The following is a 26527-nucleotide window of genomic DNA, read 5'->3' on the forward strand; positions in this document are numbered from 1 at the left end:
AGCGTGAGTATCAGCAGGCTTTTGGGGACTGTGGTGGTCATTTTTATGTTTGTACAAAAATTGGTGTAGGCATGGTGACGATGTAAAAAAGTGCATCATTTAGAAGGATGCAGGTCCAAAGCGTTTTCAGGATTTTGCACATTCGCTACTCCCGAACAAATTGTTACTGCGGCAAAACCGTAACATTTATCGACAAAATTATTTTTTGTGAGTGCCAGAAGGGTCCGGACATGAATGTGTGAAAGTCTCATGCCTCTACATCAAACGGTTTAGGAGTAGCGACGATGCGAAAACATGTGATGTTTTGGATTTTCAGGTGTCATTTTTGAAAACCGCTCCATAGGAAATGAATGGGGACGGTTTCGGGTTAGTGTTACTCTGAGGTGATTTGCGAAAAATCTATAAATCCCACACCAATGATGGTTACATTTTCAGAATCCAGACCAAAATTCCTACGTTTTGATGTATAATTTATGTGGATAGGGTGAAAATTGAGCGAGTGAGAAGTTGTTCAGAGACGGAAAATCAATAGGAACGTAGAGTGGCCACTCTAAATTAACTCCCTAGCAACACATTCATTTTTCTGAATTTTATGAAAATGCTAAATTATTTTAAGGAGGTACTGTATGAAAATGGTGAAATAGGAAAAAGCTGAAGTAGCTGAAGATAGCTGAAGGTTATTTGAACATTTTAAAAGTTGAATGGCGTTTCTAGCTGAAAGTAGGCTGAAGCAGTAAGCTGTCAAAAAGCTGAAATATTTGAAGAATTTGAAGAATTCTCTATTCAATTTCAATGAGAGCAAAAAACTCACAAAAAGTTAAATATTTTAAATATTATAAAAGTTATAATTACCAAAAGACACAGCAGTAATGTCGTGAACGAGCTGAACGTTTTGATACGAAAATTGTTTAAATCGGTTGAAATATGCAGGTAGTTAGATGCCGAAAAACGTACGGAATAATAATCAAGACATGAAGGGACTTCATAAGTGAGAATGCTGTATAGCATTCTCACTGACTAGAAAAAGCTGTTCCTGCGAAACAGCAGTGAGAATGCTTTCTTGCAGAATGATTGAGGAAAAGATCCAGAAGATCTTTAAAGAAGAGAAAAAAGTAGCTGAAATGAAATAAAATAAAAGAACCAATTTTAACATTAAAAACAGCTGAAGGATTAGAAGAATGTTATGAAAAAACTAAACTAGTTGAAGATAGTTGAAGGATATTTGAAAGTTAGTATCAGTAGTAGTGGTGGTAGTATTAGTAGCAGCAGTAGTAGTATCATTAGTAGTTGTAGTACCATTAGTAGTATCAGTAGTGGTAGTAGTATTACAATCAGTAGTAGTAGTATCAGTAGTAGTATCAGGAGTTTTAGTTTTTAAAGAATTTGAAGAATTTGAAAAAAAATGCAGAATTTGAAGGAATTTGTGGTAGTAGTAGTAGTGGTAGTGATAGTAGTAGTATCATTAGTAGTAGTAGTAGCAATAGTAGTATCAGTAGTGGTAGTAGTATTAGAATCAGTAGTAGTAGTATTAGTATCAGTAGTAGTATCAGGAGTTTAAGTTTTTCAAGAATTTCAAGGAATTTGAAGAATTTGACAAAAACTGAAGAATTTGAAGTAATTAGTAGTAGTAGTAGTAGTAGTACTAGTAGTATCAGTAGGAGTAGTATCAGTAGTATCAGTAGTAGTAGCAGCAGTATAAGTAGTAGTAGTAGTATCAGAAGTAGTACCAGTAGTAGTAGTAGTATCAGTAGTAGTAGTAGCAGTGGTAGTAGTAGTAGTAGCAGTGGTAGTATCATTAGTAGTAGTATTAGTAGTAGTAGTAGTTGTATCAGAAGTAGTAGTAGTAATAGTAGTAGTATCAGTGGTAGTAGTAGTAGTAGCAGTAGTAGTAGTAGTATCAGTAGTAGTAGTAGTATCAGTAGTAGTAGCAGTAGTATCAGTAGAAGTAGAAGTATCAGTAGTAATATTAGTAGTATCAATGGTAGTATCAGTAGTAGTAGTAGTAGTGGTAGTAGTAGTAGTAGCAGTAGTAGTAACTTTGTGAAATCCAAAAAGTGACAGAAAATTTACACATGCCTGAAAATCACTGGAAAAGTTAAAAATATTTTGAGGAAGTGACTCTGCGAATTTCAGATTTCTGCGTTCATCACAGCCCCTGCAGTGGACAACAAAAGGTGCCATTCAAAGCAATGGAAGCCTGTCCCTGACCTGTAGTAACCTCTGGCCAGCAGAGTTCTGTTGTCATGGAAACTCACTCACAGCTGCTGGTGTCCGTCTACTGTAGGCAGAGACTTATGGTCAGACGAGCTCTAATTGGAATAAAATGGCATCACTTTGCCTTGAACAACTCTGGATTTTTCGTCAACCGTTGGGGCTAGAGACGTAATTTATTCTGCGTTTATTTCGGAACGGATAGGGGAACAAGACAAACTATCGTTTTTTTCTTAAAATATTTTAATGTAGGCCCAAAAAATTATGATATAAAGGGAAATATTGCCGAAAGTTCAAAAATCCTCTAAAAAACGATCCCGAACAAATCGCTCTAGCTGAAAAAGTATAAGAGATATCGAAATAATTCTTTCAGCGTGAGTATCAGCAGGCTTTTGAGGACTGTGGTGCTCATTTTATGTTTGTACAAAAATCGGTGTAGGCATGGCAACGATGTAAAAAATTGCATCATTTAGAAGGATGCAGGTCCAAAGCGTTTTCAGGATTTTGCATTCGCTACTCCCGAACAAATTGTTGCTGCGGCAAAACCGTAACAGTTATCGACAAAATTCCTTTTGTATGAGCGCCAGAAGGGTCTGGACATTCATGTGTGAAAGTGTCATGCCTGTACATGAAATGGTTTAGGAGTAGCGACGATGTAGAAAAGTGCCTCATTTGGGGGGATGGAAGTCTGATCCTGTTTTAACATTTTCCCAAAACGCTACTCCCGAACAAATTGTTCCTGCGGCAAAAACGTAACATTTATCAACAAAATTCCTTTTTTGTGAGCGCCACAAGGGTCTGGACATGAATGTGTGAAAGTCTTATGCCTGTACATAATAGTGACGATATAAAAAGTGCATATTTTGGGGGCATGGAGTTCTGAACCTGTTTCAGCTGCGATTTACCCCGCGAGCAGCACTTTGTTTCTCCAGAACGATAAGGGTTAGAGACGTAATTTTTCCTGCGTTTATTTCGTAATGGATAGGGGAACCGGACAAGCTATTGGTTTTTGCTGGAAATATTTTAATTTGGCCACATGTGGGCCTGCATTTCTAGGAGTATAAGGGGTGTCGCCCCCCCATTGAAAAGCATTGGATGTTTAACACTTCATAGCTTGGAGATGCTTTATGCAACGTAAGCCAAATTTCTTGCGGAGCTTTCTCTCTAAAGGAAGTAAAGACTCTGTGAAGCAGAAGTTTGTACAAGCTTCCTAGGGCTACTTCCAGTTAGCAACATGCTAACAGTTAGCCGCTAACATGGTTGTGTTCAGTATCACCGTGTGATGGCACTCTGTTAGTTTGGTCCAAATCCTGTACTGGGAAGTGCCTCAAAAAGGGTGCCAAAACTTAATGTCACCAGACGTCACCAAAGTTCATGGGTGAGATCGGCCTCCTCTACCAACTCAGCCTCACCCAATCTGGGGCCAGAACTCAACATTCGACCAAAATGGTGTGTAGTGCTATCTCCCACAGGTGGGTGCTGCTGTTAAGGCCAGGGGGGTCGTGTCTGGGCATCCTGCCAGGTCCTGTTGAAGTCAGAGGCCCAATAGGAAAGCATGTGATATCCAAAAAGTGACAGAAAATTCACACATGCCCGATAATTACTTGAAAAATTTCAAATGTTAAGAGGAAGTGACTTTGCGAATTTCAGATTTCAACATTCATCACAGCCACTGCAGTGGGTGTCGAAAGTTGCCATTCTATCCCAATGGAGCCTGTCCCTCTGGCCCTCTGGCCAGCAGAGTTTCGTCGTCATAGAAACTCACTCACACCTGCAGCTGACCATTCTACCGAAGTGCAGAGACTTTTCTCAGACTCTGCCTCATTGGAATAGAATGAAATACTTTGCCTCAAACAACGCTCCATATGTCCTGATCCGTAAATGGTAGAGATGTAATTTTTTCTGCGTTTATTTCGTAACGGATAGGAGAAGAAGACAGAAGATTTTGCTGGAAATATTTGAACAAAGGCGTAAAAAATGATGATAAAAACAGGATTTTTATGGATATGCAAAAATCCTTTAAAAAGGGTTATGAACAAATCGCTCTAGCTGAAAAAGTATAGAGATATCAAAATAATTCCTTCACTGTGAGTATCAGCCAGCTTTGGAGGACAACTGTGCTTATTTTTATGTTTGTACAAAAATCGGTGTAGGCATAGCGACGATGTAAAAAGTGCATAATTTGGGGGCATGGAGTTCTGAACCTTTTTCAGCTGCGATTTACCTCGCGAGCAGCACTTGATTTCTCCGGAACGATAAAGGTTAGAGACGTAATTTGTTCTGCGTTTCGTAACGGAAAGGGAAACCAGACAAGCTATCGGTTTTTGCTGGAAATATTTGAATTTAGGCACAAAAAATCCTGGAAAAAGGGTAATTTTAAGGAAAATGTGAAAATCCCTGAAACATAGTCCCGAACAAATCGCTCTAGCTGAAAAAGTATAAGAGATATCAAAATAATTATTTCACCGTGAGTATCAGCAGGGTTTTGAGGACTATGGTGCTCATTTTTGTGTTTGTACAATCGGTTGTTGCTTGAAATATTTTAATGTAGGCGCAAAAAATCATGAAATAAAGGGGAATATTGACGAAAATTCAAAAATCCTCTAAAAAGGTTCCCAAACAAAAAAATCGGTGTAGGCATGGCAACGATGTAAAAAAGTGCATAATTTAGAAGGATTCAGGTCCAAAGCGTTTTTAGGTTTTTGCACATTCGCTACTCCCGAACAGATTGTTCCTGCGGCAAAACCGTAACAGTTATCGACAAAATTCCTTTTTTGTGAGTGCCAGAAGGGTCTGGACATCTATGTGTGAAAGTGTCATGCCTGTACATCAAACGGTTTAGGAGTAGTGACGATGTAGAAAAGTGCCTCATTTGGGGAGATGGAAGTCTGAACCTGTTTCAGCATTTTTCCCAAAACGCTACTCCCGAACAAATTGTTCCTGCGGCAAAACCCTAACAGTTATCAATGAAATTTCTTCTTTGTGAGCGCCAGAAGGGTCTGGACATGAATGTGTGAAAGTCTCATGCCTGTAAATTAAACGGTTTAGGAGTAGTGACGATGCGAAAACATGTGTCGCTTGGGGATGTCAGGTGTGATTTTTCACCACACCTCCATAGAAAAATCAATGGAGAGCTTTTAGGCTTTGTGGTGCTCTGGGGTGATTTGCGAAAAACATAAATCCCACACCAATGATGGTTACATTTCCAGAATCCCGACAAAAATTCCTATGTTTTGATGTATAATTTATGTGAATCGGGTGAAAATTGAGCGAGTGAGAAGAAGTTTTTCAGAGAAAGAAAATCTATAAGAATGGCAGAGTGGCCACTCTAAATGAACTCCCTAGCAACAATAGCAACGCATTCATTTTTCTGAATTTTATGAAAATGCTAAATTATTCTAAGGAGGTACTGTATGAAAATGGTGAAATAGGAAAAAGCTGAAGTAGCTGAAGATAGCTGAAGGTTATTTGAACATTTTAAAAGTTGAATGGCGTTTCTAGCTGTAAGTAGGCTGAAGCAGTAAGCTGTCAAAAAGCTGAAAAATTTGAAGAATTTGAAGGATTCTCCATTCAAATTCAATGAGAGCAAAAAACTCACAAAAAGTTAAATATTTTAAATATTATAAAAGTTACATTTACCAAAAGACATAGCAGTAATTTTGTGAATGAGCTGAACGTTCTGATACGAAAATTGTTTAAATCGGTTGAAGTATGCAGGAGTAGTTAGATGCCGAAAAACGTACGGAATAACAATCAAGACCTGAAGCAACGTAATAAGTAAGAATGCTGAACAGCAATCTCACTTGATAAAAATAATGAAAAATAGGAAAACAATAAGTGAGAATGCTGAATAGCATTCTCAGTTGATTAAAATTTGTATTGCTTTATGGTAAAAATATAATACTTTTACAAAATAGATAGTTGACCTCAACTGCAAATGAACAAAGTTAATCAAGTTCAAGTTCAGCTCTTTTACATGAGCATTTTGTTCCTTTGAACAACACACTCATGAACAACATCACTAGAGAGCAACAGCTGTGTTGCCATGTCCAATACCATACTATAAGTGATTTTGGGCTCGTTTTTGGCCATATATTTCTTAATTTTGGTAGATTCAATATAATTCAATCTCGGAATGACTGCACAGAATGTCCACAACAGATGGCTGTACAAACTGACAATTATTTTGTCATGTTTATAAAACTCCTCCAATATAACAATTTAGAAATATTTGCGTTAAAAACACATAAAATTAAGGCGAGCAGAAAAGACGACATTATGGCAGGCTCCAAGCAGCTAACGTTAGCCGAAGCTACACCGCTGAAAGCTACAGGAGAGGCTAGTGGAGAAGCTGTAATGCTAACGGAATTACGAAAGCTGCGGCAAGAAAATACGGACTCGTTCCGGGACCTGAAGAGCTCTCTACACCGGGTAGAGTCATTCATGGACGACTTGAAGAAACGAATGGAGGGGCTGGACAAAAGACTGACTGAGGCGGAGGATAGAGTGATCGCAACGGAAGATAGAAGCATGCGGCAGGAGAGAGCTCTGGGCCACTTGCTAGAAAGAGAAGCTATCCTCACAGCCAAATGCGATGACATGGAAAACAGACTCCGCCGTAACAACATCAGGCTGTATGGCATCCCGGAGGGAGCAGAAAAAGAAGATATGGTAAACTTTATCACAGACCTTCTGAGCACTTCTCTAGAGTTTCAAGAAGAAGTTGTCATTAAACTAGAAAGAGCACACAGAGCGTCAGGTCCGAAGCCTAACACCGCAGCAGCACCCCCGAGATCCATTATAGCTCGGTTTCTGGACTTTGATGTAAAACAAAAAGTGCTACTACAAGCTTGGAAGCAAAGAAACATAAAGTACCAAGAGCACGCAATTTATTTCGACCACGATTATTCGCCAGACCTGCAGAAGAAAAGGAAAAAAGTTAGAGAAGTAATAAAGAAGTTAAAAGAGAAAAACATCAAAGCCCAGTCGCCATACCCAGCTCAGCTGAAACTTTTCATGAATTGGGGCACAAAACTCTTCCCCTCGCTTCTAGCAGCACACTCCACACTGAAAGATCTCGGCATTGAACCACCTCTGGAGGATAGACAAATACTGCAAGAGGAGTTGACACGGGACGCATGGACAACCCAAAGAAAGAAGAGGAAGAGCCAACAGCTTAACCCGGCTGAGATCAGAGCCATTGTTTACGGTGATAACAGAGAAGAGAGGTCCTCTGGTCGTGAGTAAGGTCGCCATGTCAAGCCCAGAACTGGATGCAAGGTACTTAGAGACTAAAAGTTGGGACAAGGAACCCGGAAAATAACGGATATTAACGTTACTTATATATATATATATATATATATATATATATATATATATATATTGAACTAATCGGGTAAGGGAGTACCATTTATCATAACATACAATTTATAGATTCAGGCTATAACATAATTGCTAGAAGATAAGTTACACATTTGTGGGGAGGGGGGGAGAGGAAAAGTAGATGAAGCAAGTTTTACAACTATGGAGGTGTGGGGACACTTCGGGGACATCCTGGAGGACCAACGCCCAGGCACTTTGTTGCACCCAGAGAGCCCTGTCTCTCTGCCCAAAGAAGATCGGGGGTGGGGACCCCCTGTGTTTGGTGATATGGTTATGTCTGTGTTCAATTCATCTAAGGGGCGAACCACTGGGGTATTGGAAGTTCACAGTTGTTTTCCATGTTCAGGAAAACGTTTTTGTTTTTTCAACGTTTTATATTTCTTGGCATACAATAATCTTTATATTGTAACTGTCAGGGTTCTCTGTGTTGGCTGCTCTAACTCTACTCCTCAGGTGTGTCTAGTTGGCTGAGGAGGCGTGGTCCACACCTGCAGCTCGTTGCAGGCGGCTTCCTCTGGCTTCTTAAGCAGAGCACTGGCAGATGGAAGACGCCGGAGCCTTAACCAGTCGTGGTACGACGTGGCCTCTGTCCCAACTCTCGGAAACCAGCTTGTGAGTTTTTTTGTTACTCTTCTTTTTGAGTAATTTTTTGTACCTCTCTGTTGCTCCAGATTTTGGTGCTTGGATGCACTCACCTGTCTTGACGTCCCGTCCGAAGAAACAGACCAGCAGACCTGTCTGCTCAGATTTTGCTCTCGCGCTCCCCTCATACTTCCTGGAAGTTACCCAGCGAGGCCTGAGATCCCCTTTCCCGGGTTCTGTTGGTTCTGTGCTCACTCTGGTCAATCCATCTGTCAACCGCTGCCGATGAGGTCGCCTCGGATTCCTCGCCAGCTACATCTGCCGCCCTCAGCCACTAGCCACTTATCTCCATCTGAGTAGTCACATAGAGTTCTCCTGACGCTACTTCTTCCCGGTTAGGTCTGCCCAGCCTAATGGTAAGCAGCGCAACTCCTAGCAAGTTTCCTGGCTCTTATTTCAGAAGAACTCACTTGCTCTTTCTTACAGACTCTCCAGCCGTGACGTTCTGACCCAGCCGAGTCACCTGTAGTTCCGTCCATAGACCTGCCTGTTTTCCTTTAAATAAAATCTTTAAACTGTGCATTGCCTCCCGTTCGTATCTGCATGTGGGCTCGTCATCTGAAAACCATGACAGAAGAAGGCTCCGGCCACCAGAGTCCAGCGGATACGTTCGGGCGGCAGATAGCCGCACAGCAGGAACAAATGCAGTCGCTAGGTTTTGCTGTCAATTCTACTCAGGAACAGCTTCAGAGGTTAGCCGCTCAGGTTAGCCTACTTGTGGACACAGTCACTTCCGCGAAGACGTCACCTGTCACTCAGGATCACGTTACCCCGCCTTCCGACGCTCCGAGCATGGAGAATCAGGTTTGGACTCCACCACTTGAGGGCGCGTCACCTTGTCCGGAGAAATTCTCCGGTGACGGTGGAAGTTGCGGTGGTTTTCTTTTCCAGTGCAAACTGGTGTTTAACCGTTCTCCCCAGACTTTCGCCTCTGATGAGGTAAGGTTATCTTATGTCTTACGTCTACTAACGGGTAGGGCTCTTAGGTGGGCCGAGGCTCGATTCCCTGATTGTCAGTCGTTTGGGATTACTTTTCAGGACTTCATTGCTGAATTTAAGACAATTTTTTCACCTGAGTTGGATTCGGCACAACAGTCTCGTCATCTCCTCACTTTGAAACAGCGCGGTCGACGCGTATCTGATTTTTCCGTGGAGTTTCGTACGTTTGCTGCTGCTGCGGGTTGGCAGCCGAGACCGTTAAAGGCAGCTTTCTTTCAGGCTCTAGACGAGTCGTTAAAGGATGAGTTAGCTCGGGTTGAGGAACCTGAGGATTTTGAGGAGTTTGTAGCACTTGCTATCCGTTTGGATTCTCGATTACGCAGCCGAACCCGTTTTAGATCCAACCTTGCCTTGCAATCATCCACCTCCACCTCTTCTACATTTACCAAGAAGGAACCCCGTTCCTTTACACCTCCTCCTGAACCCATGCAGTTGGGGCAGGTTGGTCTTTCCAATAAAGAACGTCAATCGCTTGAAAAATACATCAGTGAGTCTTTGGCTACGGGGTTAATTCGTCCTTCTTCCTCCCCATTAGGGGCTGGTTTCTTTTTTGTGGGCAAGAAGGACGGGACCCTTCGACCCTGTATAGATTATCGAGGGCTTAACCAGATAACCGTCAAGAATAAGTACCCGCTTCCTCTATTATCATCAGCCCTCGAGCCAGTCCAGAATGCCAAGATTTTTACTAAGCTTGATCTGCGCAACGCTTATCATTTGGTTCGGGTGAGACAGGGGAATGAGTGGAAGACGGCTTTTAAGACTCCGTTAGGTCACTTTGAGTACCTAGTCATGCCCTTCGGCTTGTGTAATGCCCCGGCAGTTTTTCAGGCATTGGTTAACGACGTCCTGCGGGATTTTTTGAATGTTTTTGTTTTTGTCTATTTAGATGACATCCTGATTTACTCTCGTGACCTAGAACAACACAAGCAACATGTGCGACTTGTTCTCCAGCGATTACTAGAAAATCGCCTGTTTGTAAAAGCCGAGAAGTGTGAGTTCCACCAGACTTCAGTTTCGTTCCTCGGTCTTGTTTTGGAAGGCGGTCAAGTGAGGTCAGACCCAGAAAAAATAAAAGCAGTAACGGAGTGGCCAGTTCCTGAGTCACGTAAACAGCTTCAACGTTTCCTTGGGTTCGCTAATTTCTATAGGCGTTTTATCAGGAACTACAGCCAGATAGCTTCCCCGTTACATGCTCTTACCTCCACCAAGGTCCCTTTTATCTGGAGTCCTGAAGCCGATGAGGCATTTAATCGACTTAAGTCCCGTTTTTCCCAGGCTCCCATACTCGTTCACCCTGATCCTGCGAGACAATTCACCCTTGAAATAGACGCTTCAAACACAGGTGTGGGAGCGGTCCTATCCCAACAGTCTGAGATAGATAAGAAGTTACACCCTTGTGCATTCTTCTCCCGTCGCTTGTCCCCTGCCGAGCAGAACTATGATGTAGGCGATCGTGAACTGTTAGCCATTAAGTTAGCCTTGGAGGAGTGGCGGCACTGGCTAGAGGGATCCGAGCAGCCCATCATAATATGGACAGATCACAAGAACCTCTCCTATCTGCAGACAGCCCGTAGACTCAACTCAAGGCAAGCCCGTTGGTCATTATTTTTTTCTCGTTTCAACCTCACCATAACCTACAGACCAGGCTCCAGAAACATTAAACCGGATGCTCTGTCTCGTCAATTTGCCCCATTTGAACAAGAGAAGGAGCCGGAACTTATTCTTCCCCCCACATGCACTGTTGGAGGTCTGCATTGGGATCTGGAGGACAGGATTAACCAGGCCCAACTATTAGATCCGGATCCTGGTACGGGTCCACCGGGACTAAAGTATGTTCCCCAATCTGTTCGTCCGGAGGTTTTACGCTGGTGTCACGATGCTAAGTTTTCCGCCCATCCGGGCATTTATAGAACCCAGTCTCAGGTGTCCCGGCGATTCTGGTGGCCATCGTGGACCAAGGACGTCAGAGACTATGTTTTAGCTTGTCCTGTCTGCGCCCAGAATAAGTCTTCTAACCAGCCACCTTCTGGGTTGTTGAATCCTCTTCCTATCCCCAAACGTCCATGGTCCCACATTGCCATTGATTTCGTTACTGGACTCCCTGTTTCCCAAGGCATGTCAACGATTTTGACTGTTGTTGACCGTTTTTCGAAGTCTAACGCCCTCCAGACTGCCCAACTCCTCATTAAACATGTTTTCAAGCTCCATGGTATCCCTGTTGACATTCTCTCTGACCGGGGTCCCCAGTTTATTTCTCAGGTCTGGCGGCACTTTTGCTCCGCTCTGGGTGCCCGTTACACGCTCACCTCCGGATACCATCCTCAAACCAACGGCCAAACAGAACGAATGAATCAACAATTAGAGACCACTCTCCGTTGCCTCACGTCATCTTCACCTACCGACTGGAATAAGTTTTTGCCTTGGGTAGAGTATGCCCTGAACTCTCACATCACCTCAGCCACGGGACGTTCACCTTTTGAAGTTGCCTTAGGATATCAACCTCCACTCCTACCCACAGACGAACTCAGGATTCCCTTCACCTCCGTCAACGACTATATTGCTCGCTGCCAGAATATATGGAAAGAGACGGTTACAGCACTCACTCGCACCGCAGAGCGGAGTAAGAGGTTTGCTGACCAGCACCGCAGACCAGCTCCCCATTATCGCCCCGGTCAGAGGGTTTGGTTATCATCCAGAGATGTATTGACTAACCCATCCGCCAAGAAGCTTGCTCCCCGGTTTACTGGTCCCTATGAAATAGAGACAGTTATCAACCCGACCACCGTCCGCTTACGTCTTCCCCCTCACTCTCGTGTTCATCCCACTTTTCATGTATCCCAGATTAAGCCCGTTTTGGACAATGATTCATACCCTCCTTCCGGACCCCCTCCACCCTCCCAGGACAGTCAGAATCCTCGCGTCATCAGGGTTGTGGATGCCCGTCGACGAGGTAGGGGTCACCAATACCTCGTCGATTGGGAGGGTCGCAGCTCTGGGGATCGCTCATGGGTGTCTGCAGCTACCATCGCCAATCAGGATTTGATTCGGGATTTCTGGTCTACTCAGCCCAGCACTTCTTCGTCTGGGCCGCCAGGAGGCGGCCGTTGAGGGGGGGGTAGTGTCAGGGTTCTCTGTGTTGGCTGCTCTAACTCTACTCCTCAGGTGTGTCTAGTTGGCTGAGGAGGCGTGGTCCACACCTGCAGCTCGTTGCAGGCGGCTTCCTCTGGCTTCTTAAGCAGAGCACTGGCAGATGGAAGACGCCGGAGCCTTAACCAGTCGTGGTACGACGTGGCCTCTGTCCCAACTCTCGGAAACCAGCTTGTGAGTTTTTTTGTTACTCTTCTTTTTGAGTAATTTTTTTGTACCTCTCTGTTGCTCCAGATTTTGGTGCTTGGATGCACTCACCTGTCTTGACATCCCGTCCGAAGAAACAGACCAGCAGACCTGTCTGCTCAGATTTTGCTCTGGCGCTCCCCTCATACTTCCTGGAAGTTACCCAGCGAGGCCTGAGATCCCCTTTCCCGGGTTCTGTTGGTTCTGTGCTCACTCTGGTCAATCCATCTGTCAACCGCTGCCGATGAGGTCGCCTCGGATTCCTCGCCAGCTACATCTGCCGCCCTCAGCCACTAGCCACTTATCTCCATCTGAGTAGTCACATAGAGTTCTCCTGACGCTACTTCTTCCCGGTTAGGTCTGCCCAGCCTAATGGTAAGCAGCGCAACTCCTAGCAAGTTTCCTGGCTCTTATTTCAGAAGAACTCACTTGCTCTTTCTTACAGACTCTCCAGCCGTGACGTTCTGACCCAGCCGAGTCACCTGTAGTTCCGTCCATAGACCTGCCTGTTTTCCTTTAAATAAAATCTTTAAACTGTGCATTGCCTCCCGTTCGTATCTGCATGTGGGCTCGTCATCTGAAAACCATGACAGTAACGGCATTTGACACCACTCTGATGGCAGTTCTGAAGGACAATCACAAGGGGAAATGAATGATTACCTGGTTATGCATAGGGAAAGTGAAAAGAGAGGGGGGGAAAACAAAAAACAAACTCAAAACACAAATCACAAAAATAGACATTAACGGTAATAACAAAATAACCCAATAAAGAGAAGTAAAATTTTGACCCAATTAAAAAATTTGAATTGCTCAATTGCAATGCTTCAGGAGACCCACCTTAATGAGACAGAACACAAAAAACCTAGAAAGGCATGGGTAGGGCAGGTTTACAGTGCCTCATGTGAAAGGGGCAAACGAAGAGGAGTTGCCATCCTGTGCCATAGGTCACTGGGTTTCCTCGTTGAGAACATGTATGAAGACAAAAAGGGACGGTACATTTTGGCTGTAGGTACAATTAGAGGAGTAAGAATGTCCCTCCTCAACATTTATGCACCTAATGAAGATGATCCTAATTTTTTCAGGGATGTCTCAGCCCTTCTGACCACAAAAGCCGATGGATTTATACTAGTTGGTGGGGATTTTAATTGCGTGATGAACCACAAATGGGATAAATACCCTTCCGAACAGAGATCTATGCCTCAAAAGGTTAAAACCCTGTGCAGCTTGATCGAAGAAATGGGGTTAGTAGATATATGACGACAAAGCCACCCAAAAGAACGTGATTATACCTTCTTTTCAAAGGTCCACGGAAGCTATTCCAGAATAGATCTTTTTTTTTTGTCCTAAGAAGAGACACGCATAAAGTTACAAACTGCCGTATCGAACCAATAACAATATCAGATCACAGTCAAGTAGTTATGACAATAAAACTAGAGAACGATAAACAACCCAAACAGTGGAGAATGAACGTATCACTTCTAAATCACCCAGAAACAGTTCAAAAAATAAAAAAAGACTGGATTGAATATATGGAACATAATGACAATGAGGAAGTATCTGTGTCAACTCTCTGGGAAGCTGGAAAAGCGGTGATGAGGGGGAAGTTAATCTCTCTATCATCCCAAATCAAAAGAGAACGTGATAAAAAACAAGTAGAGTTAGAAAATGGTATAAAACAACTGGAGGAGGAACATAAAAAGACTAAGGATGAAACCATTTTAAAATCTATTGACGAACACAGACAAACACTGGATACTTTGTTGACGCACAAGGCGGAGGGGGCGTTACGGTTCGCTAATCAAAAATATTATGAATCAGGAAATAGGGCCAGCAGGTTACTAGCATTTCAGTTACGCAAGAAACAGGCAGACCGTATAGTGGAAAAGATAACTAATCCTTTAACTAAAAAAGTGCTGTCCCACCCCAAAGACATTGCAGAAGCTTTCTCAGCTTATTATGAGACACTGTATGACTCGGAGGAAACAGATGGTAAAATAGAGAAAATTAAGAACTTACTGGGTAAAATTGAGTTACCAAAACTAACTGAAAAAGATGCCAGGACAATGAGAGACCCAATTACAAAACAAGAAATCGAAGAGGCTATAAAAAATTTAAAGAACAATAAAGTGCCAGGAGTTGATGGATTCCCTGCGGAATTTTATAAACAGTTTAAAGCTGAGGTCACGCCCCTTTAAGTGAGAGTATTTAATTATGCCCTCACAAATAAGGACCCCCCAAAATCCTGGTCGGAAGCAGTAATATCTATAATTCTAAAGGAAGGTAAGGACCCCACAAAATGTTCATCCAATAAGTTTGCTCTGCTGTGATTTAAAAATTCTAACCACAATATTAGCAAACCGAATTCAAAAATGTATCCAGACAATAATTAAACCAGACCAAACAGGATTCATAAACGGACGCATAGGGACGGATAATATTAGGAGGACCCTTAATGTGATATCGTTGGCAAGACAAAAACAGGACCCCTCAATGCTTCTCAGCCTCGATGCGGAGAAGGCCTTCGATAGGGTGGACTGGCTGTACCTGGAACACACACTGGAAAAAATGCAATTTCACAGAGACTTTATTAAATGGATTAGTGTGTTATATTCAGGCCCCACTTCTAAAGTACGGGTGAACGGATACACATCAAAGAAGTTTAGTTTAAAAAGAGGAACTAGGCAGGGATGTCCCCTCTCACCTTTACTATTTGCAATTAGCATCGAGCCCCTAGCAGAAAGAATACGGGCAGACCCTAGAATTCACGGGATAGTAGCAGGTGGTGTCACCTACAAAATTTCGTTATATGCGGACGACATTATTTTATATGTTTCTAACCCCCTATGCTCAATCCCCAGGCTTATGACTAATTTAAAAGATTTTGGAGAAACCTCAGGCTATAAAGTTAATGAAACTAAGTCAGAAGCTGTGATGCTTGTGGGAAATTGGCCCACAAGCTTAGATAAAGAGGTCACATTCAATTGGCCCAGGTGGGGATTCAAATATTTAGGCGTGATGATTACACCACAAACTTCACAACTATTTGAGGGAAATTATAATAGATTAATTACACAGATAAAATTAGACACATCCAGATGGGAGATTCTCCCTCTGTCCCTCCTGGGCAGAATAGAAACAGTAAGAATGAATATACATACTCCCATGATTAATATATCTGTTCCGGGCACTACCTATTTGGATACCTGCCTCCACTTTTAAAACTTTGGATAAAATTATTAATACATTTATTTGGCAAAGGAGGAAACCGAGAATCAGACAGAAATTATTGAGTCCAAGAGAAAATGGTGGCCTCGGGCTTCCCAATCTGAAATTGTATTTCTGGGCAGCACAACTCTGCGGCGTGGTTGAGTGGCTGGTACAGGATGAGGAGACAAACTGGATTGGGTTGGAGAACAATGGATGCCCGTGGGTACCTCTTGAGGCGTTGCCGTTTATGGAAGGGAAAATTTTAAAGGACCTAAAGATTGAAAATTAGTGGATTAACTGTACATACAGAGTTTGGTCTCATGTGAGGAAGAAAATAGGAGCTCCTTTAACAATATCACGTTTAATAAAAATAACTAAGATCACCAACTTTTTCCCAAACAAATTAGATACGGGGTTTCAAAGATGGGCACAGAAAGGATTAATAAGATTTAATCAGTTATTTAGTGGAGAAAACCTGTCGTTTAAACAACTACAAGATAAATATGGTTTACATTCAAAAGACTTCTATAAGTACTTACAATTAAGGGATTACCTCTTATCACACAAAGAATGGCCTACTTTGAAACAGAATACACAATCTTTGGAACTATTTCTGATAAAATGTGTAGAGGAAAATAATAAAGAGAGGATTATATCTAATGTATATAAACATCTACAGGGACACTTCTTCGACAATTCTATAGATATAAAGCAAAAGTGGGAACTAGAAATGAACATAGTTATTGAAAGTGAGGAATGGGAGGAGATTTCAGAAAAAGGTTTTAAGATTACCCACAGCCCAGGATGGAAAGGATTCAACTGGAAATTAAGAATGAGAGTTTTTAAAACACCTTTCAGTATTTCAAAATATGACAGAAATGTCTCAAACTTATGCTGGAGGAACTGTAATCAGATTGGGGACCACACTCATATTTTTTGGGACTGTCCAGTACTGATTCAATTTTGGCAAGGGATCCAGACAGAAATTAAAAGAATGCTTGAGTTTACTTTACCACTGAACCCGCTGTACTATATATTAGGTTTGATCCCAAAAGAAAATATTGGGAAAAGGGAAGCCCAACTACTACAGATTCTGCTATTGGTAGGAAGGAAAATGATAACTCTGTCTTGGCTTAAGCCTTTGCCCCCAACCCTTCAACAATGGCAAGAAAGGTTGAAGAATGTGTATATAATGGAGAAGATAACAGCAAAACTTCATGTGAAAATGGACACATTCTTGGTAGTGTGGGCTCCAGCTATTGCCTACTTTGGATGGCTACACGGATAAAGAGTCTCATAAGCTAAACAAAACAAAAAAATGGTATTGGCCCCCGTTGTTTGTATCCCCCCCCCCCCTTTTTAATGGTACACTAGACATACACACCTCCCGTCTATGGGAGCTAACGAAGACCCCTCTAAGAACTGCCAATTGCTGAAACAGATCTGAATGTTTGCTGAGCCCATCCCTTTTTATTTTAATTATTTATTTTCCTATTTTTGGGTTTGATGTTCTTTGTAGTTGCATATATGAAGATACATTTGTATACATGTTGGATTTATTATATTCTTAAATAAAGAATGTTCAAAAAAAAAAACACATAAAATTACATAAAACCCAGAATGTCAGTCAGTGACAAATGCTGTAACCATAGACCGTGATATGTATTGAAATACTAGAATGTCATATCGCCTTTACTGAATAAAGTTATATCGCTATATAGAGAGATAGAGAGATGTATAGATACAGATATTTAATTATTATCCACCCTTAATATGGCCATGACATTTAAGGACCCCCTTACCGATTACTTTTGTCCATGTAAACGTATCTATTATGACTATTCTTTTTAGGGCATTTAGAGTGGGAATAGACAGTTGAGAGTCTCAGAAGTGAGAGGACAGACATCTCAAAAAGTTGTTACCTATACACTCTAAAAAAATCAAGCAGGGGGGTAGTAAATTCAGCTTAAATAAATACGCAATTTTGATATAAACATTTAAGTTTGCAGTATTTATTTGTTAAACTAAGTAACCAGCTTAATTAATCTAGGTAAACCAACTTAAAAAAATATGAAAACATCCAGACTCAGTTTCCTGTGTAATTTGAATGCATGACAGCGCATCAGCTCAATTTGTCTCAAATTTTAAGACTTAGACTTACTTAGACTTAGACTTTCTTTATTGTCATTTTGTATACACAGAGTGCATACAGAACGAAATTTCGTTTTCACACAGCTCAGAAATATTGCAGTAACTCTACAGGATACCTTGCAGTGAATTACAGTACAGGATAAAGTGCAGTGATCAATCGCAGTCACTTACAGGATAAATTTCAATTTGCTTCCGGATAAAGTGCAGCAGTGAACAGTAGGCAGTTGAAATGTAAACAATGTAAACCAAATGTAGACAAATATGCAGTAGGGTGCAGCAGTGATTTAAAAATGTGCAAATGTGCAAATCAGCGAATCTAGTGTGGTACACTTTTGTACTTCAGCAGTTCAACAGTCTGATGGCAGCAGGGAAAAAGCTTTTGCTGAACCTAGTGGACCTGCAGCGGATGCTGCGGAACCTCTTTCCAGAGGGCAGCAGGGAGAATAGTCCATGGTGGGGGTGTGAGGGGTCCCTGATGATGTTACGGGCTCGAGACACACAGCGCTGCGATGAAATGTCCTTAATGGAGGGAAGAGGAGCCCCGATGATCCCTTCTGCTGTCCTCACCACTCTCCTCACGTTCTTCCAGTCGGAGGCACTGCAGCCTCCACACCACACAGAGAGACAGCTGGTCAGAATACTCTCTATGGTGCTTCTGTAGAAGGTCGTGAGGATGGGCGGGGGCAGGCGGGCTCTCCTCATCCTCCGCAGAAAGTACAGTCGCTTCTGTGCCCTCTTCACCAGTGACATGGTGTTCACAGTCCAGGTGAGGTTGTTCGTGATGTGCACCCCCAGGAACTTGGTGCTGCTGACCACCTCCACCGCTGAGTTGTTGATGAGCAGTGGAGCATGGTGAGGCCGGTTTTTCCTGAAGTCGACGATGATCTCCTTCGTCTTCTCCACGTTCAGGATCAGGCTGTTGTCTCTGCACCAACCCACCAGCTGCTCCACCTCCTCTCTGTAGTCCTGGTCGTTGTCGTCTCTGATCAGGCCCACCACCGTTGTGTCGTCTGCAAACTTCACGATGTGATTGGTGGTGAACCTGGGGACGCAGTCGTGTGTCATCAGGGTGAACAGCAGGGGGCTCAGGACGCAGCCCTGAGGGGAGCCTGTGCTGAGGGTGACGACATCAGAGGTGTTCTGTCCGACCCGGACTGACTGAGGTCTGTTGGTGAGGAAGTCTAGCAGCCACTTTCGTAGGGGTGTGTTGAAGCCCAGATGCTCCAGTTTTCCCACCAGATGTTGTGGGATGATGGTGTTGAACGCTGAACTGAAGTCCAGGAACAGCATCCGCACGTGCGTGTTCTTCTCCTCCAGGTGTGCCAGGCTCAGGTGAAGAGCAGAGGAGATGGCGTCCTCAGTGGAGCGGTTCCGTCGGTAGGCAAACTGGAACGGGTCGAGTGTTGATGGGAGACTGGAGACGATGTGTTCCTTTACCAGCCTTTCAAAGCACTTCATCATGATGGGAGTCAGTGCAACAGGCCGGTAGTCGTTGAAACAGGTGACTTGAGGTTTCTTTGGCACCGGAATGATTGAGGCAGACTTGAAGCATGCTGGCACTATGGCTTGGTCCAGCGAGGTGTTAAAAATGTCTGTGAGGACACCAGCCAGCTGACCTGCACACTCCTTGAGCACCCGCCCAGGTATGTTGTCGGGGCCTGGGGCCTTACGCGGGTTGACTCTCCTCAGAGTCTTCCACACGTCGGCGGTGTCAAGGCAGAGGACCTCCTCTTCCTGATGGGGAACAGCTTTCACTGCTGGAGTGCTGTTTAGTGCCTCGAACCTCCCAAAGAAGTTATTTAGTCCATTGAGGAAGTCAGCATCAACTTCACCCACTGGGGGGAGGGCGTGTTGTATTCAGTGATCGCCCGGATGCCTTTCCACATGCTCCTGGTGTTGCTGGCATCATGGAAAAGCTCCTGGATTTTCTGACTGTGGTTCCGCTTTGCTAGCCTGATGGAACCACAGTCAGAAAATCCAGGAGCTTTTAAGTTGTTTCAGCTCAAATAATCTTTTGAAACCTGGGTGAGGCTCCTCAAGCAGCAGACGAGACTCAATGTGCAGCTTGTTTGGAAAGTCGAAACACTCGTGTCTTCTTCTTTGCACAGTGCTATCTGCTTTGGAATGTCATCTTTTGCGCTTTGGAACATCTGACAAGTTCTCTGTCGGGATCGTAATTATTGCTGGAGGACCATTAACCTACTACGTGGCTGCCCATGCCACTTAGGTAGGCCTTCCGGTAGCCATTTCAGTAGCTCGCTAGCTACTGCTATTGATTGTAGATTGATTCATTTTTACTGGTTTATTGTTAAGCAGTGTTTAGAACGTTTTCATTGAATCCTGTTCACAATGAACTGGTGCTGTAAATGTGTAAATATGAAACTCGAAGAAAGACTGAGCTTTTATAACACTAAAGGCTACGACATGTGCATTGTGGGCAATTCCTGCCTTGTCTCTATCTATTGGGAATGCTATTGCTCTTTCAAAACATGGGCCAGCCTTAAAGTCATTCATCTTATCAAACAGCAAATGTGAATGATGTCTTGTCTTTTAAAAAATATTTAAAAAGCGCCTACTAAAAAAAAAAAATTGCAACAGAAAGATCATTTAAAATGTAAATGAAAGTTAAACAGCTCTGAAATGAGAGAATTATCAATGGCAAGTTTTTAATGGTGCTGTTATTAAGATATTTGCACTTAATTTGTACAAAATGTTCATAAAATAAACAGTTTTAATTGTGAAATATGGTTCTTGTTTGTTATTTCCCCCCAACTTGAGCAAAATGAGTCGCATAGGGGGAGTGATGGCCTACTGGTTAGAGCAGTGCGATTGCTTTTGAGAAGGTTGCAAGTACCCAGTTCGATCCCAACAGCCTGCACTCTGGGTCCCTGAGCAAGACCCTTAACCCCCGATTGCTCCCCAGGTGCCGCACATGGCAGCCCACTGCTCCCCAAGGGGATGGGTTAAGATACAGAATTGAATTTCCCCATTGTGAGATCAACATGTTCAATTTATTTATTTATTGTATTTATATACTATAATAAATATGTTTACTTTTTGCATGGACATTTTTCAGTAGAAAATGTTTACGTATACATTTACAACAACTTGAATTGGAATCATGAGATAACAAAATTTTAAGGAATGTTGATTAATAAATGAAGTAAGCACTGCTTGATTTGTTGCTTGAATATATTAAAAAAAAACATGGTCATTGTACTTAATTTTTTGTTGTGCCATAAATATAATTCACATGCAACCAATGTGATAATTCAGTAATATATATAAAAAAAGTAGTTTCAACTTGAGATAGCTTTGTATTTATGTGGTTATTTAAGTTGGTGTTGTTATGCTGGACTTGTAGTGATTACACAATAAACAATGAGGTTGGGACAACTTAAAAAGATCCATGCAAAAAGTAAACATACCTTTTTAAATAAACCCATTACATTATTTGTTAGAGTGTAAAGAACCAGTTCAACTGACAGTAAATCTAAATAAATGCATTTTTGACCAATAAAACATGTTAAACCATGTACACAAATAAGTGTCACCCCAATTTTTTACTAATTCCTACATCCGTGTGTCTTGCTGAAAACCAGAACACGTCAAATACGGAAAAGCAGCAGTGATATCCAGAAGTTCTTTCTGCGCATACAGAGCCACGTTCTGCCGGGAATTTCTTCCCATTTAACAATGAAATGTATAGAGCTTTGCGTAGGTTGGACAGCTCCCCAAGGTAAAAAGACGTTAATCGAAAAGTGTTTAATAAAACAGCAACTAATAAGTTAAATGTAGCTGTTTGCGGTGAAAAAAATAAAATAAGAAAAAGCAACGGGTATTGGCCATTGCAGAATACGCGTGCAATTAGCCATCTACTGAACATTATCCTTCTTACTACCTTTAAATCTATACGCTGGTTAAGTAATCAGGAATGTTTCGTAAACCAATGGTACTGTGTGAAGAAACAATAGCTAAAAAGGCTGGCAAAACACTAAAGTTTGTTTGCACTCAGCTTCCGGGTGTTGTTTAAACCAGGGTCCGCTCGTTCCAACACACAACGTTCCACCGTGTTTAAACTAAACAACACTTACATGTTAGGGTGCCGTTTGAACGCGCTACTGATGTCTTTGACCACTCTCTGGACCAAAACGTCAACCTCCTCCTTCGACTCCGCCATTTTCCGCCGCTGGGGCTAGATCTACTTCCGGATCACCAAACGATAAATAAAAAAACTAAAAATAAAAAAAGAAATTAGAGAAAACAAGCAGGGACAAGCTTCTTCTTAAAAAAAATCAACAATAATAATAATAATAACTTTTATTTAAAAGCGCCTTCCAGAGCACTGTACAAATCCAACAATATTGGTTTGTGCACTACCGCCACCAGCTGGTATGGAGTGTGGACTGGAACGACGCTCAAAAACAATAATAATAATAGCCTAATAATAAAATAAAATTAAAAAATAAACAAAGAAACAGATCCTATTAAATAAATTAGTCTGTTTTAGATCAAAGTTTCCGTACTATCAGACATTAACTATTCTATTCAACTGGATTTAATCTTATTTTCATTTTAGAAAGACTGTTAACCAGCTGAATTATATAATTTCTGTATTTCTGACAGTAAAACTAGATATATTCTATATTCCAAAATAATCAAATTTACTTGTCCACCAGCTGGTATGGAGTGTGGACTGGAACGACGCTCAAAAACAATAATAATAATAGCCTAATAATAAAATAAAATGAAAAAATAAACAAAGAAACAGATCCTATTAAATAAATTAATCTGTTTTAGATCAAAGTTTCCATACTATCAGACATTAACTATTCTATTCAACTGGATTTAATCTTATTTTCATTTTAGAAAGACTGTTAACCAACTGAATTATATAATTTCTGTATTTCTGACAGTAAAACTAGATATATTCTATATTCCAAAATAATCAAATTTACTTGTTGTTATAAGAATTATTATTCTGAAGTCACTATGGCCTCACACCTCTCGGACAGAGGAGGCCTGGAGACCTGATGTCTGTGTATAAGATCCACTGTTTTCTGATTGCAAGGCCAAATGCTGCAGCTGCTGAGGGATACTGATTGTTTACGATAGACTGTCTTTGTTATGTCTCAAACCAAGGCCACGGTGCAGTATTAGGGGAAGCCCGAAAAGCGAGGCAGGCAGAGACAGGGCAGACGCAGACTGCAGCTGGACCGTGGGGTGCGATTACTTTCCAACTATGTGAATCTCTGCTCTGTTTCTCAATAAAAGTGCTGGAACGTCATACCACAGTCTCGTTATTTAGTAAAGAATGGAACTCAGTTACTATTGTTTAGAATTCCACCCAAAACTCCCATAACAATTTGGAGTAAACGAACAAGATCCCGACCGACGAGCGAGGGAGTCCGAGGACAGGAGCTGCTTTGGCCGGCCCGGAGAGGTTATCCGGCCTCTGGTACCCCGAATGGATTTTCAAGGCATGTGGAAGAGCTCCTGGTCTCGGAGCGTCTCTGGGCGTCGGCGCGAAGATCCGAACCTTTCTTTCATGAGACGGTAAGGGGATTATTTTCCAGCTCTTTTAAAAACAAACGCAATTGGTCAAAAATGCTTGCAAGCTTTTAAAATTTAAACCCCATTTTAAAGAATACCTCAAGAAATTTTAAAATTTAAAACTGTAAACCTAAAAGGTAGTAAGAGTAAAAGCCAGTAGAAATAATGAATTATATTTAATCCTTAAGGTATATAAAACAGGATTTGCAATAGAGAACAGTGGATCTTATACACAGACATCAGGTCTCCAGGCCTCCTCTGTCCAAGAGGTGTGAGGCCATAGTGACTTCAGAATAATATTTCTTATAACACTACCCTCATCTATGGTCACGAGCTTTGGGTCGTGACCGAAAGAACGAGATCCCGGATACAAGCGGCTGAAATGAGTTTTCTCCGTAGTGTGTCTGGGCTCTCCCTTAGAGATAGGGTGAGGAGCTCAGTCATCCGGGGAGGACTCAGAGTAGAGCCGCTGCTCCTCCACGTCGAGAGGAGCCAGTTGAAGCTGTTAAAATTTATCTGTGATTTTAATTATTAATTTTAGTAAATCTGAAGTTAAAATGTTAAATAAACAGAATATAAAGGATAAATAGCAAAAGGAATGGGAGAAAGGAAATAAAGAATGTTGGTTTTATAAAATTTAAAAGAAAATTGGAGAAATGAGAAGATCAGAAAGGAAGAGAAGAAACAATTATTTCTTGATTGAGGTTTGGTCACACTGGATTAAATAGTACTCTGTTTATCTTAGGCAAACATAGGACTGGTAAATGTGAATATTGTGGAGTAGATGAAACAGTTGAACACGTGATGTTGTACCGTAATAAATATGAGGAGGAGAGACAGCAATTCATTCAAGTAAAATAAAAGTTAAATTAGATTTGTTTGAATTATTCAGAAGTTATTCAGATAGTAACATTTACAGTATATTATTTTGATATCTAAAAATAACACATTTGTATAATAGAATTTAATTCCTGAGAGTCATTCCGTCATCACGTCTACCCCAAGCCCGGGGAAAACCAGCACCAGCGCCGATAAACGACGCAAAAAAATGGATATTGAATTATTTTTTTTATTTACTTGTTATTGGAGGAGGAGAGTCGGTTTACACGGCTTCGGCGGCAGCAAAACCGGCGACAAATTTTTCTCAGGTTGGGAGAGTGCAGTGGAGAGGTAACATTTACCTGATATTATTTTCACCCACAGGGGCTTGCTAATGATCATAATATACCAGTTATTAAACAAACGCTTGTCAGCAGATTGACGAATATGTTTAAATATAAAATGTTATATTTATTTGTAAGACTTGATATAAGCTTGTTTGTAACTTTAGTAATTTGAATTGAATAGTTAAATGTGTACAAACTAGGGCTGGGTATCATCTAGGATGAGCCGATTCGATACGATTTTCGATACATAGCTCACGATACAATACGATTCTCGATATAGCTCACCTTGATTTGATTTGACTCCAATATCGATATTCATTACTTTCAAATGCTCAAAGTCATTCAATCAACAAAACCAGACAAATATTATATTTATGTTCAATTTATTGAACACTGATATATTAACAGGAAAACAAAGTGCATTTGGTCGAATGCATTTAATGTATCACAGAAACCAAAAACGTGCCCAAACGTCTGATATTAGGGATGAAGGTTAGGCTGCAATAGTGCCCCCTAGGTGTTGGGAGGTATATCGATATTGAAAGCCAGAATATCGGTTTTAAATCATTTTTAAAAAAATCGATATTTATCTTTGTATCGATTTTTATGCACAGCTCTAGTACAAACCCTGTAAATAACTGACTTAAATCACTACTTTCAGTATCACTAATGTGTTGAGAAGCCAAATAAAACTAATATTGAAAAATAAATCATTATTTGTCTAAATTGTTATCCCCTTACTGCCTGATTTTATTTGTAATTATATAACAAAAAAATAATACAGGAAAAATAAATCTAAATATATAACGTAAAAAAAAAAAAGTTAAATAGTGGATCTAGATGAAGTAAAATAAGTAAAGGCCAGAATTGTTTGTACGTTGGTGTTTGAACAGGACTTCTTTGAACTTGTGTGAATTTTACATACAAATGCAACATGTATATGGATTTATGCCTCAACTCTTACCTTCATCCGACTGCGGCAGTGTTCTTGGCCCCGGTAAAGAGGTGGTTATTTTGCCCACGGAGTTTTATCAACTCCTCTGTATGCTCCCTGCTCCCTAGAACAAAATGACATGTAAAGCATATTTCTGTTATGTCAACATGCAAAATGACTGTTCTGTATAATTACGCCGGTGTTGTTCTTCAAGTGAATTATACTTTAAACCTTATTATACTGTACTGTAAATTAACTATACGTTATTGAGTATTCAAACAAAACGTTTGCAGTATTGACAGCCCAGTACAGCTGGACTGATGTTATTTCTTCAGCTGCATTAAGCTTTGACAGTTCTAATCATTTGTAATAAACTGTATGAGAATAAATTGATCGAATTTGTGAGGGACACAGTTATCAGCGCAGTTACAATAAGATGTAGGTTAAAATAAAAAATGTTGACATTTTTATGAAGGCTTTTAATGTTGTTGAACGTCTCGTATCAACAGATTAGCTCTAAGCTTTAGCTTTAGCTGGTCCTACAAATTCCGGTGGCTCCGTTACCGTCATGTATTTTAATAATGTTCAGTTAAAAAATAAAATAAAAACAAACTACTTACATTTAAAGCTGTACACAGCACTACTGCCAGCGCTGCTGCTGCTTTCCAGTCTTGATGAAAATCCGCCTTCTTTCTTTTTTTTCTTCAACTACTAAAAAAAAAAAGCGAGCAAAGCACCTCGGGAAATTTTATGGCAGGCGAGGCCACTGAGGATGGTAGCGGTGCATCCTCAGAATTCGGGGAAAAGGAGGACGCATTTGAAGGCTGCATTTTAAGCATCCTCAAAATTTTGGCCAAATGGGACAGCCTCCGCGCATCTTCTATGTAAAAGCATGTAGCCGGAAGTAAAGATACCCTGCTCCGCTTCAAAACGGAAGTTGAGTGACGTC

At 41.4% G+C, this 26527-nt stretch overlaps 1 protein-coding gene across 4 annotated transcripts in view; it reads right to left on the minus strand.

Annotated features, from left to right (window-relative positions):
* The window catches only part of ptar1 (protein prenyltransferase alpha subunit repeat containing 1), a 124344-nt gene extending 102205 nt beyond the window's left edge, over window positions 1–22139 (minus strand). The window contains exon 1 of one of the 4 annotated variants that reach the window (XM_012857676.3): window positions 22020–22136. In XM_012857676.3, coding sequence (XP_012713130.1) covers window positions 22020–22105 — 86 coding nt within the window. In that variant the 5' untranslated portion in view covers window positions 22106–22136. Of the gene's footprint in view, window positions 1–22019 lie in introns of all 4 variants that reach the window. The other 3 variants (XM_021313616.2, XM_036131027.1, XM_021313615.2) reach the window with 3 other exon arrangements.
* Window positions 22140–26527: the final 4388 nt, after the last annotated feature.

Source organism: Fundulus heteroclitus, unplaced genomic scaffold (assembly GCF_011125445.2).
Source record: "Fundulus heteroclitus isolate FHET01 unplaced genomic scaffold, MU-UCD_Fhet_4.1 scaffold_40, whole genome shotgun sequence".
NCBI lineage: Eukaryota > Metazoa > Chordata > Actinopteri > Cyprinodontiformes > Fundulidae > Fundulus > Fundulus heteroclitus.